Source organism: Pyricularia pennisetigena, chromosome 1 (genome assembly GCF_004337985.1).
Source record: "Pyricularia pennisetigena strain Br36 chromosome 1, whole genome shotgun sequence".
Classification (NCBI taxonomy): Eukaryota; Fungi; Ascomycota; class Sordariomycetes; order Magnaporthales; family Pyriculariaceae; genus Pyricularia; species Pyricularia pennisetigena.
The window spans coordinates 4,906,909-4,920,135 of NC_043740.1; the positions used below are offsets into that span (position 1 = coordinate 4,906,909).

General features: G+C 47.5%; 4 protein-coding genes across 4 annotated transcripts; 1 reads left to right on the top strand and 3 right to left on the bottom strand.

The window, feature by feature from the left end:
• Window positions 1–527: 527 nt before the first annotated feature.
• On the bottom strand, window positions 528–2,254 carry PpBr36_07922 (uncharacterized protein; the record flags this gene model as incomplete). The annotated part of the gene is made up of 4 exons (XM_029895055.1): window positions 528–821; window positions 855–1,164; window positions 1,237–1,324; window positions 1,435–2,254. 4 exons carry the CDS (start codon window positions 2,252–2,254, stop codon window positions 528–530), a joined length of 1,512 nt encoding a protein of 503 aa, XP_029748602.1.
• Window positions 2,255–4,236: 1,982 nt separating this feature from the next.
• PpBr36_07923 (uncharacterized protein) lies at window positions 4,237–6,557 on the top strand (the record flags this gene model as incomplete). The annotated part of the gene is made up of 5 exons (XM_029895056.1): window positions 4,237–4,664; window positions 4,784–5,886; window positions 5,954–6,105; window positions 6,169–6,273; window positions 6,357–6,557. The coding sequence occupies 5 exons, from the start codon at window positions 4,237–4,239 to the stop codon at window positions 6,555–6,557; spliced, it is 1,989 nt and encodes a 662-aa protein (XP_029748910.1).
• A 728-nt stretch (window positions 6,558–7,285) lies between these two features.
• PpBr36_07924 (uncharacterized protein) lies at window positions 7,286–7,965 on the bottom strand (the record flags this gene model as incomplete). Its single annotated transcript, XM_029895057.1, has 3 exons — window positions 7,286–7,502; window positions 7,636–7,742; window positions 7,849–7,965. The coding sequence occupies 3 exons, from the start codon at window positions 7,963–7,965 to the stop codon at window positions 7,286–7,288; spliced, it is 441 nt and encodes a 146-aa protein (XP_029748604.1).
• A 645-nt stretch (window positions 7,966–8,610) lies between these two features.
• Window positions 8,611–9,524, bottom strand: PpBr36_07925 (uncharacterized protein; the record flags this gene model as incomplete). The annotated part of the gene is made up of 3 exons (XM_029895058.1): window positions 8,611–8,638; window positions 8,731–9,328; window positions 9,428–9,524. The coding sequence occupies 3 exons, from the start codon at window positions 9,522–9,524 to the stop codon at window positions 8,611–8,613; spliced, it is 723 nt and encodes a 240-aa protein (XP_029748605.1).
• Between the last annotated feature and the right edge of the window lie 3,703 nt (window positions 9,525–13,227).

Here is a 13,227-nt window from a genome sequence, read left to right on the forward strand (position 1 = left end):
CTGTATCTCTTCAATGGAAGCTGTATGACGCTTCCGGTATCACTCTAGACTGCTAGTACCCAACACGATGAAGAGTCTCGAATCATCGCACAGCTATTCCTGTGAAACTGCGTCAAGACACACAGAAGGAATTCAAAATGTTCGTGTCGTACCCAAAGAATTCATGATCATAGACAAAGAGCTGTTGGTTTAGTTCTTTCGCCAACAATGGCTACCAGAAGTAGCTTTAAAAGATGATGTCGACTGGTGTATCAAGGAACAGTGACTTCACGTACATCCTCTGCATGGGTTTTGTGAGCAGAAAAACTTCAAATGGAGCTTATACAAGTACTATGCCCTGTACTCTACGTCTTAGGGTTCTGTCTTGATGGCTAAGTAATGGGCTAAATGCTACTTCTCTCATTGCAATGGTCTACCTGCGGTGATGTTGAACACAATGAGTAAAGAATAAATGTTTCTGCTTGACATGGAATTGGCAGTTTTATCAACATCGAATAGAAAAGGCTGCAGTCCTCAGTATTCATCAATCATACATGTGCATACCCCCTGGCCTCTCGGCGCATCTGGTGTACCGAAATTGGACGTACAATTTCGGGACCCAGGCCCAAAAAATGCATGGCATCCCCGCGGCACTTGATTAAATTTTTATCGAGTATTGTCGATGTATAGCGAACCGGCTCTTCGCATTCCAGCACATCCATGTTGAAGTCGAGCCAGGTCGATATGGGAACATATCCGAATGGCTCGATCTTGTCCAAATCGGTTTCCCAGTCCCACGTTTCCTCGTCGAGCCTGATTTCATTGATATCCCAGGTCCCTTTCTAATGGATCGTGAGGCAATTTTCTGCTGTAACCTCGAAGCTCAAAAGCGATGCGTAGTCGTCACCAGCGTGCCATAATTGAAACTTTTTCACCTCAGGCATGTCGAGTGCTGCTAGACCTGCAGAATAAACAAGCTGTGTGACCTTGGACCTGGGGGCTCCTGGTTGCAAGCTTGGTGAAGTCATGGTGAACTGATTCATATAGAACCATTTAAATTCGTGCGCCCTTGCGGCTTCTATAGCACGTAAAGGTCGATCGTAGAAGTAGGTTGAGTAGAGATAGTGCTCGAAAAACTCGTCAGCAGAGAGGATAAAAGAACAATTAAAAACTTTAAGGGCAAGGCTAAAGTGAATAAGGTGATATGCCAACTCGTTGCGCAACTTCTGGAGTGAATTGGTGAGCTAATCCTCATACTCCTCACGTATTGCTTCGCTAGTGTCATATAGCAACGTCGCTCGCTCGATGCAGGGCGGGAAGGCCAATCTCACTAGGGATCCTAGCTCTGCCGTTGGGCCAAGTATGCAACATGTTAGTCGGGAGCAGACGGGAGCCAGGCGACGAGTGTGACTGTTTATCAGCCATAAGCAGGTGGGCGTAGACATGACAGCTTACCGATTGTCTTGTCCTTGATTCTTGCTTCTTCCCATTCTTGCCACATTTCCAAGTGGACGTGGGCGAGGTTCGGCAGCCTTGCACAAATAGCATTGTACGCACTCACGTGCAAATCTGTCCTTGTCTGGCGTCGAAGGAGAAGGCCAGTCACTGCGACAACACTTGGCATGTCGATGTCGTCTTCCAAGCAGATGAAATGTCGTAATTTTTGCCACTCCATCCTGGTGGCTGACCTAACTCTTGAGCCTAGAACCCAACCATGAGTCGGTGCGTGCAGCGCGAACGTGTGTCGTTCAAAGTCATCCTCAATTTCTGGGAATGAGGTGAACCAATCTCCTTCACCGAGATCGATATCCTGGAACGAGTATTTGTTGTCACTCGGGGACCACATGCTGAGCTCAAGAGTGACTCCTTTGTCGCCGCGAGCGTAGGGAGGGCCCCACACGCTCAGTTCCTGGAAAAGGCTGTTGATTGCAAGCCAGAAAAAATGCGAAGGAATAGAGTCGAGAGAGTCGTGGGGGTGAATGACGGAATTCTGAGAAGAGTACATATTGAACTCGATGATGAACCAGATATGTTTGACTAGGTGTCTGCGGCGTTCCCGAACAACAACGTTGAGGAATTGCACGTCTGCTGCTTGCAGTGTCAGGTGCTCGAAGATCTTGGGCTCGAAAATATGTTGCCAATGGCGGCAGACGGAAGCCAGGGCGCCATAGCCGGGCCTGATGAATCGGTTACTGCGCTTGGCGGCGACGATCTCCTGAGCCATAGGCTCCAGGATTGTGAACCAAAGCTCCATGGGCACGCGGGGACAAGACATAGTGCATGCCGCGTAGAAAAATTCTAACAAAGAACAAAATACGGTGTATGATCCAAGCGAAGAGGAAGAGAAGGGTTTGTTATTACGTTACTGTCTTGAGCGTTGAGTCAACTAGTCGAGCAGGATAACAAGTTCTCAAGTTCTAGGACAAAAAGAATTGCGGCGATTTTGCCTGTCATGGAAGCCATGTACTATGGCTCGGGTGAGCAATGAAGAAAATTATCTAGATAGGCAAGGAGCCAAATGGGAAAGCACAAGAAACAGTCAGGTCGATGCCTTGATCAGGTAGGCGCGTCAGACCATGAAGCCAAACCGACATTGTGCAGAACTCTTTTTGGCAGTTGCGACAGCTTTCCAATACAGCAGGATTGTCAAGTTGCTTTTGATGGAAATCATTAGCGGCTTTCATACTCCGACAGAAGCTATGTTGTGTGTCTTTAGGCAGGCAATTAAATACTGTAACAACAATGGCGTTAATCGCGGGCTACAAAGTATTAAGAGTCACGTGATAAATGCATTGTCGCCCATGTGACCAATCTTCTGCTGGAACAAAGACTAATCAAGTAAGAGCAATTCGCCGACATAGTACCTAGGTAAGTAGGTAAGGTACCTGGCAGGAGGTATTGAGCGATATGGAATAAGGACACACTCAGCCAAGCCAACAGCCGCGCTGATATCCATTTCTACCCGACCTTATCTGGAACCAACACGTAAGGCCCACGCGATAGGTCGCATTGAAATCTTTTTTTTTTTTTTTTTTTTTTTTCGTACGAAACCTGAATCATACACAATCAAGTCTCAATTTTCAACGACGCATTTTGCTGTTGGTTGTTCAGTAAACATCAATGGACGAGGACGCACGTATCAAGCTAAATACCATCAAACTCGGCCGTCGGCTGCATCAAGGTCCCTTCGATCCGTGATTTTTACGTCAAGTCATGGAACCTGGCCCGATAAAAACCCACCAAAGTGACGCGGGATGTGGGTTTAGTCGGGTGCTTGGTGGCCTTGATTGACTTGGGCGACGTTGCACGTTGTGATGATTTTGGAACACGTGATAACTGATAGGATGGATCTCGGCTCGAAAGATTGCTACAGCAAATATTTGCAGGAGCTGAATTCTTTATCTATTCATCGCACGGCCGAGACCGCAGAACCCTGGATTGCCTGATCCCAGCTCGGGCTTTTGCATCCCCATGGGGGCGGCCATTGGTTCTTGGCGTATCTGACGAGGCAATCTCGACAAGCACTTGTGGTTGTGGATGATTTCGCATATCCATCAAATCAATCGCTTAATTGGACAGGATCACGGCCTGGCCCTGAACCATCGGGTGGCGACGGTTCTGGCCTCGGATACACCGAAAATTTTGCAGGAAGCTAAAGGGGTGCCAATTGCGGGGGGAGCAATCCCACGAGGGTGGAACGGCAAAAGCGAATGCAATGATAGGTCGCGTTGGCTCTGAGATTGCGCCGGACCAAGGACTTTTTTGGGAAGGTAATCGCTCAAAATCTCCACTCTGCACTGGTTCTTATCACGGCTATCGAATGGCAGCCCAGATAATCTGCTGAGAAGCCCAGAAGAAGCTGTGGGGAGTTCGCCTTCGGTCACCAACAGAGCACTCGATCCACTTTTGAGCTGCCGAATCAACTGCACCTATAGTACGAATAGTACCGTGCAGGAAGAAACCCTGGTGGCGGGGTGGAGGGAACCCCCCGGTCGGCTGCACCGTGAGACGCCAATTTCGGAGAGGGGACACACGACTTCTTATCGTCTTGAATTTTTTTTTTTTTTTTCTCTCTTGTTTAAGAGCCGCCCTGTCGCGCTCCACAAACATTTAGGGCCTGGCCTGGGTCGCGTGTCCCTCTCTTGTCCGTCCCTCTGGGTTTCTTGGGTCTCTGCTTGCGAATTTCTGCAGCACAAGAGCCTCCTCCTCAACGAAGAGCGCCTAGCCAGCAGCCAGACGGACAGCGTCACATTCACCATGAGTGCTCCGGCTACCGACGACAAGACGGCGCCACGCCGGCCCTCGGCTGAGCGCACGGCCACAGCTGCCACTGAGACGCCCAGCGTCTATGCCACACCGGGTGCCACCACCACGCTCGGTGCAAACACCACTTCCGGTGCCGGCCTCGCCAACACGGCAGACAATATTACTCCCGCCCAGGGAAACCAACAGCACGCCACTGCGCCCGTGTATAACGACGAAAAGGCCTCTCTCTCCTCGCGCCGCGACAGTAACCCCAAGGCCGCTCCTCATTACATGGATGCCGAAAAGGGCTCCAGCGACACCGTCACTGCGAACCCGAACCAGCAAGATGAGAAACCCAGCAAGATCAAGCTGTTTTACCGTCGCCACCGTACCGTCATCAAGCTTGTCATTGAGGCTCTGGTTTTCGTCTTCTTCACCGTGTATGTATATTTCATGACGTGTGCCCAATGCGGTGCGCCGTGGTCCCCAAGGTGCATGCACCGCGGCAATACTCATGGGCCTTGCTTCAAACAGAGCAGATACTCATTGCATGTTACAGATGGTTCATCTACGGCATCGTCGCCCACAATGGTGTCCGCCGCTCCGACAACTATGGTTGGCTGAAGCCCATGCTGTTCTACATCGCCATTGTTCTCCGCATCTTCTTCAACCACGCACCGACGTCGGTTGTAATGACTCCACTTAGCATCGTCTGGAACAACACCGTTGTTCGCCTGTACGACATCATCCCGAAGAAGCTGCACCAGCCCCTGGCAGGACTCGGAACCTTGGGCGTCTTCCTGGTCGGCAGCATGGTTTCACCCGAAGAGGCAGAGAACACCCGCGCTAGCCGTGCCATCTCCATCTTTGGTCTCTTGGTCATGATTGCTTTTCTGACGATCACGTCCCGCAACTGGAGGGCCATTCCCTGGCACACGGTCATCGGTGGCATGTTGACCCAGTTCATAATTGCAGTCTTTGTGCTCCGGTCACAAGCTGGATTCGACATTTTCGAGTTCATCTCGTTCCTCGCCCGTTCTCTGCTCGGCTTCGCCAACGCTGGAGTCACGTTCTTGACCGACGACACCGTTCCCAAGAAGACGTGGTTCTTGACCAATGTCATTCCTGCCATCATCTTCTTCGTGGCTTTGGTTCAGCTGCTCTTCTACTTCGGACTCATCCAGTGGTTCATTGGCAAGTTCGCCAAGTTCTTCTTCTGGAGCTTGCGCGTGTCTGGCGCCGAGGCCGTTGTCGCCTCTGCCACTCCCTTCATTGGTCAGGGTGAATCTGCCATGTTGGTGAAGCCATTCGTGCCCTACATGACCAAGGCCGAGCTGCACCAGGTCATGACGTGTGGTTTCGCCACCATTGCCGGTTCCGTGCTCGTCGCCTACATTGGTCTCGGTCTCAACCGTCAGGCTCTGGTGTCCTCGTGCATCATGAGTATCCCCGCTTCACTCGCAGTCTCCAAGATGCGCTACCCCGAGACAGAGGAGACGCTCACTGCCGGCGACGCTGTTGTCCCCAAGGAGGAGTCGCCTGCTTCCAACGCCCTGGAGGCTTTCGCCAACGGTGCTTGGCTCGGTCTGAAGATTGCCGGCATGATCATCGCCACGCTGCTTTGTATCATTGCCTTTGTTGCCATGATTGACGGTATTCTTGGTGAGTTGACGCGCATACCTATCTACCCATCTCTTATTGGTGGACAATGCTGACGAGAGAAATTTAGGCTGGATCGGTGTCTACTTTGACATTGGATACTTTGGAGGACAGAAGCTTTCCATCAACCTGATTCTTGGCTACATTTTCTTCCCTATCGCTTGGCTGCTGGGTGTTCCCGGACAAGACTGCCTGCGTGTCGCCAGGCTGATTGGCATCAAGGTGAGGAACATTGCCTACCCCAAGACCAGACAGTGAGGAAAGTCGAGCTAACAGCCTCTCTAGATCATCCAAAATGAGTTTGTTGCTTTCTTGGCTCTGGTAGACAAGACCAGCGAGTACGCCAGCATGTCTGAGCGGTCCAAGCTTATTGCCACCTACGCCATCTGTGTAAGTACAGCCCGCTGCCAACTTGAGACCGCACAGAGTCTAGGCAGTGTCATGGACTAACATATGTTGTCTTTCGATTTCAGGGTTTTGGAAACGTCGGATCTCTGGGCACCCAAATCGGTGTGCTCTCGCAACTTGCCCCGTCGCGTACTGCCGATGTATCTTCGGTCGCGCTCTCGGCTCTCATGGCCGGCATCCTTTCGACCCTGACCTCGGCCTCTGTGGCTGGCATGTTGTACACCGAGTCCATGGGCAAGGCCCTCGAGGCGGCGGCCACCGCCTAGCTAGAGCTCTTTTTTCTTGTTGCTTTGAGAGTGTTTGGCAAAACAGGTGAGAGCTCACGCTCGCTGTAATGTGTAGTGATATCCAAGACTTTATGTCCCGTTAAAATCCGAATGGTCATGTTTAAAAACCAGCCTTTGTTCTTGTAGCATCGTGCTTATGGAGTGAATATGTGGAGACCGATCGATAGTTTCATGTGGAGCACGTGAAATTGTCAAGCATAGACGTCAGCAAGATGATTGGATCACGAGAGGGGAGATGCATGCTACACCAGCATGAGAAAGACGGGCAGGAGGAAATTGTAATTTGTGGCATTCATCTGTAGGAATACCTATTGCTTAAAATCCTCTCTGTTTGCTCATGAGGTATAACTTGTCCGAGTTGAGTTGTCCCCAATCCAAATAACCGAGCAGTGTACTGCAGGGAATCTTCCTGTCAAAAGCATTATCAAAACTTGGGGAAAAAAAAAGAGAAAATATCAAATCCTTGCTTCCGAAAGAGTGGCTTCCACGGAACAATTGGATCGGCATCTGCAGAGTAAGACAGCCATGACGGCTGTGTTGCAAACAAAAGAAGAAGAAAAAAAAAAAAAAGATATCAACCCAAGTTCCGTGTTACCCAACTCCTCCCATCGTTAAAAAGGCAAGAGAAATGCTACGGCCACGGCACCCTAAGATAGTGAAAACGAGACAGAAGAAATATTTCCCGAGAGGCAGGCAAAAAGGCGTCCCTACTCGGTCTGGACTCCGCCTTGGTCGTCCATGTCGACGTCCATGGAGGCGGGCTCGGCGGAAGCGGCCTTCTTGGCACGGGCGCGCGGCTTCTTGGCCGGGGTGTCGGCGTCTCTGTCGTCGTCGTCGTCGGCGGTCTTCTTGCCGGACGCCTTGCGCTTCTTGGGGGTGAGAGGGGGCAGGGCGCTGCCGTTCTCGGGGGTGCTGGAGCTTGCGCTGTGGGTTTTGGTTTTGGTCATGTTAGTGGTCGGAGGGTTAGGATATACTGGGGCCAGGGTGACATTTCTCTTTTTTGCTTTTTCGTTTCTTCGTCTTCGTGTGTAAAAGAAAGACCTGGGGTTCAACGTACTGGAGCTTCTTGAGAATGATTCCCACGGCAGTCTTGGCCGCGTGGGCGTTCTTGTAGCCGCCTAGGACGGCCAGGCTTTCAAAGTTGACGTTGGCGAGATTCGCGGTCTTCAAAGGAACAGCCGAAAAGACAAAGATTAGAGTTGGTTCTTGGAAGGATCCGGCATAGACAAGAAGAAGAGAATCTTGCTGCTGAAATGCAGGACAAACTCACCAGGGACTCCGGGGAAGAGCAGATGACCATCAGGCTCAGGATTTCCATATCCCTGGGCTTGAGGCCGGCGAGGGAGGCCTTGGTCAAGGTGGACTTGTCGGAGATCTCTGAGGCCATCTTGGTGAGCGTGGCAGTGATGGTGATAGTTGTGCTATGTTCAAGGGGACTTTTTTTATGCTTGAAAGTTGATGCTGTCGAAAGTTAAAAGCGTAAAGTGGGCAGATTCTTGTGGTGTTGTGGGTGAAGAGAAAAGCTGGCAAACCCAGGTTTGAAAAGAAAGTGAGAATAAATAGTCACAGACTTGCCAGATTCTTGCCGGCCCTGCTCTGGGGTCTCTTTCTGATCCGCAAAGGGAAAGGTGCCAAATCATGGCAACCCAACTGTTGCTCGCTTTACTAGGCTGCAGTTCAGCCAATCTCTTTTTTACCTCCAGGGAAATCTTTGGAACTTGACAGAGAAAATTTCAGACGTGTAAAAAGCATTCAACCTTTTCAGGAGCTCAGTGTTCCTGTACTTGATATTGGTCACCGACTCTGTCCCTCTTTGATTCAGCCAGCCTCACAATGCTTATTCAATGGTATTGGCATCCCTCATATTATTCCCGGGGACCCTAGTGCCTTTGATTGCTTTGGGGGGATGTTGGAAAGTTGAAATTCAAATATTGTTTCAAAAAATACATGACGCCATATAACCCATATGTTCTAGAGCCCTGATCAATCAACCTTTGCCTTGTCGACTTCTCCAGTTTTCCACCCCTCCAGTCTATCGGTAGCTAACATGCACATGGTCCCTGCAGAAAACAATACTTGATGTTAGTCATTGCAAGCAAAACAATATCAACCCCACCCCTGAGAAGCCCGAACGAGAGATCAAAGACTTTACCAGTGGTTCTGCGTGACATCCTTCCGGTCCTCCATGGTACGCCACTTATCCCAGCCCATCTCCTTGTCGTTCTTGACGTGCCAGATCTTCTGACCCCAGATGACATAGCTCAGCCTCAGCTCGTCCCGGTTCCTCATGACCCACTCAGCAATCTCCCTCCCCGACAGCGTCGCCGAGCCCCCGGCGTCGGAGCACATCATATCCGTCGCCCTGCCGCAGCAGTGGTCGCTGCCCTCGCCACACTGGCAGTCGCGCGCGCAGTACACCTGTCTGATGCGGCCCGGCCACGCCTCGACGATCTTGCCGGCCCCGTCCCGCGCCACCTGCAGACACTTGGGGCTCACCGGCGGCAGCACCGGCTCGGCATAGCCGCCAAAGCCCTCGTCGTCGCTGCTGCAACACTTGAACCCGCCCGGGCCGGGGCACTGGTTCGACTGGGACTTGGCGTCGCAGTCGGACGTCCAGCGGCAGTTGCCGGCTTTGGAGGCGCCGCAGCTCGGCTTGCTGCAGCACTTTATGCTGGCGGCGTCGGCTGGGCAGGCGCCGTCGATGGTCTTGCCGCCTTGTTTGGTGCATTCGGAGCTGGAGAGGCAGACGCCTTTGTTTCACGAGGGATGAAAGGATGGGAAGGGTTAGGGGCTTTTGCTGCAGAGGGAACCATATCTGTCTACAATGTTGGGGGTTGGAGATTCCTCACCTGCTGCACCATCGGGCCCATAACATGGCTCGCTGGGGGCTGCATTGATGCCGACAGCGGCCGAGAATGTCGATAAGAGAATCATCGTTGCCTTCATGACTGGGGAGAGATAGGGTCTGGTCTTGTTCTGCTGCTTTGTCAGACAGATGTATTGATAGCAGCAGCCTAGGTATCCGTCTTGTTTTTCAAATCAATCAAACTTTTTATTCAACAGTACACAAAGACAGCTTTTATATAGCACGACTTGAAGCTCATCTTCTTGTACAGTAACTAGCTGAGCCAGAAACCGAAGTGTCTAATTTGGAATAGCCTATACAGTAATGTAATACAACATGTCCCCTTTCAGCTGGCCCCCAAAATAAACAACCAATCGAAATCATCGGCCTGCATTTGTACTTCGCCCTCATCCGCCCCTGAAATGCCGGGAGATGTACCCCGGATGACATACCCGCGAGGCACAGCACCTGTTTGATCAAAAGGCAAGAACAAAAATAGTACCACCTGAGCCAGCTGCCGAGCAGCAATGGACCCCAAATATGACTAGGTTGATAGCCTCCCCGACAATCAATGACGCAGCAACCCGGCTGGCCGTGAAGGCTTGGTATCCCAGCTGAACAACCATCAAAAGGCAGAAGAATCATACCAAGACTGGCCAGTATCGTTTCGTCGATATCCCCCGAATCCCTTTCTTTCCCTGCTGCGCCCATCTTACTCTCCTGTTGAAACTGCCTGACCATGCTCTTGCGACGGCCGAGATGTTCTGGAAGCAAAAGGTCAGAGTTGGGGAAGGCACCGGTCCGCCAAAGCAGCCTTCGTTAGTCTCAGGGCTCATCCCTGAAGCCCAGAGCTCCACTGATTGAGCCGTGGCTCAATTCGTGGCTTTGCATGTACCTGTGGGTCCATCCAAAGAACGCTCTGGTTCAGGTCTGAGGACAACTTGTCGATTTTCGCCGTTCATGGCGGTATTTTTGGCATTTTTGCGACCGACATTCCCTTATTATTCTACAACCACGCAAAATATTGAAAAAAGAAAACATTGTTAAAAATAGGAATTGGTAGGCCTTTTTTATGAAGCCAAAATCTTTTGTATACGGTTCGTTAATTAAAAGTTGGATACCACCTGCCCTTAATCCGTTCATAGTGGTATTGTTTTTTCGATTTTTGTTAATATTATTTTCAATCTTCGACCAAATTTTATAATTCTTGCACGTAGAGGGTCGTATATATATACCGCTGTATTAGATTTTGGTGTATATACCGTGTTATATAAGCAATTAAATAAGCGGATAGGCAAAGTATATACATTTTTGTGTATAATTAACAATTAAAACTCGTTTATATTTTTACCAATTTTAACGACACTAAAACCAGAACTTCAGGGATTGGATGAAGTATATAAGCAAGCGTCCACGTCAAATCCAACCTATAAGGTTGGTTTTAGAAACTTTTTTATATAAAAAAATGCTAAATGTGTATTGTTTATTTATTTTGTGCTCTATTTTATTAATTTTGTATTATTTCTATTCTGCAAGCGAATCTCATGACTTATGCACCTAGAGGGTAATATACGTATTTTTAACTCAATAATATAATTTGGTATACATATCCAATTATATAACCGTTAAATAAACGGATAGGTAAGGTGTATATAATTTTGTACATAATTTACAATCGAAACGCTTTTATATTTTTTACCAATTTTCACAATAATAAACCCAGAATTTGAGGCATTGGATTAAATATATAAGCAAACGTTAACGTGGGATCCGATTTATAATACCCCGTGCTAATTATATGCGTGATTTAGCATGTAGTGGGTCCACGTTTATTTATATATAAGCCACAATACATTGTGCCAAAGTGGGGCTGTCGGGGTTGTCGAATTATCCGTTATATTTTGTGTGTTGCAGGAGTTGCGATTTAAAGGGTTAGCGAGTGGGGTTTAACACCCACCCTGCATTTACAAGTCAGCTACCCTGTATCGGGTTGAAAATTTCACCAAATTAGCAAATTAGTGCGAACCCAGAAATGGTTTATATAAAAATAAGGGTGTTTTTTTAACAACGCATTCAAAATAATTTTTCGGAAAATCGTGTGCGGCACCGGAACGCTTTTAGGGGTGCGGACCCCAATTTCGATGTCGGAAAATATATAAGGGAGACAAAGCAAAATTTCCCCCACCAAGAAATTTAAAATATTAATCCCAAGATTAGTGAGCCATTTTAGTGAATAATCTAGTGCTTTTAAGCCCTGTAATTACAGGCCTTATAGCGCAACTAGCACCGCGCCGCACCTAGGCTAATGCCTAAACCCCTGTAAGCAACCTATATTATAAACACCCCGCTTATATTATTCTTTTATATAAAGGAAGGTTAAGTTTGTGCTATTTTTTAGTTGTTGCTTTGTTTAATTAAATAATATTTATAAGAATAAGGGTAAATAACACTTGTATATAGATCTTCAAAAAATGGATGTATTGATTTTGTTTATAGTTTTACCCATATTTGCGTAAATTATTTAGGTTTTAAATAAATTACTCATTAATATAAAACCATTAATACAATTTTCGTTTCAAACGATAACTGCATGCACTTTGTAGTTCTACGACCGTTGAACTATAAATATTATAATCTGGCTTTAAGTTGATATTATATACCATTATTCAAAATAATAATTAAATATAATGAAAAATTACAGATTTTACTAAATGTTTAAATATCTTGCCAAATAAATTAGTTATACAAACGCGGTTTTAAACAAAAAGATTAGCAAATTCCAATGAATCCCAGGAGGGTTATTCTATATTTCTATAATCTTTGTTTATTTTCTTATTCGAATATTCAATTGCATATTATGGTTATACTACTTCTTTTCGCTATTATAATGCGAATACAATGTATATACCCGCTATAAACGGCGAAATGCGACAAATTGTCGTTAGTGGTACCGGCGTGCCGCCACGAACGCCGAAGTGCGACAAATTGTCGTTGGTAGTACCGGCTTACCGCCATAAACGGCAAAATGCGACAAGTTGTCCTCAGACTAGAACGAGCGCGATCTTTTCGGCCGATATAATTGGTCGAAAAGCCATGTGGCTAAAAGGTACATGGAGCGCTCGGTCCCCACTGCGAAGCAGGGGGGTCTAGTCTGAGCACTGAGACTAAGCCTCCGTATATTTCACTTAAATAACGACGAATATACCGCCCCGGAAAACGTATTTATTTTCTGTGTTTTTTACATTAAATGTTTAAAACGAATAAAATTTGGGAATATAGTTTTACCCCCGACGGAATTAGCTATTAACGATATTATAATACCAAAAGATTATATTACTATTATAGCGAAACCGTTTACGTTTTTAACCTGATATTTCGTCGTCGTTTGCGAAAATCCAAAACTATAATTTATAATAATCGTTACATTATCCGCCTTTCGATCCGGAATATTATTATAAATATGGAAAAACCTTTAAATAGAGATGCTATTTTATCACGTAATTTTTTACCGCGTATATCAATTAGGTCCGCGTTTATTAAAACGCGTAGAATAAATTGGCTAATTTTGGCGTCGCGATAACTTTTACCAAGAGTAACGTTTTTACCGCTACACTTAATATTTTTCTCGTAACGGTGGTGTTTATAACCGCTAATTGATATAAACGTTAATTCGCGGCTATGGTTATTTGGAGGTCCGTCCTTTTTTCCCTAACGCGGGTATTTATTTCGATAACGTTATTAATTTTCAAAGGTTTGAAAAACTTAATACGTCGCGCTATAGAAAAGACGTGAAAAAAACGCGCC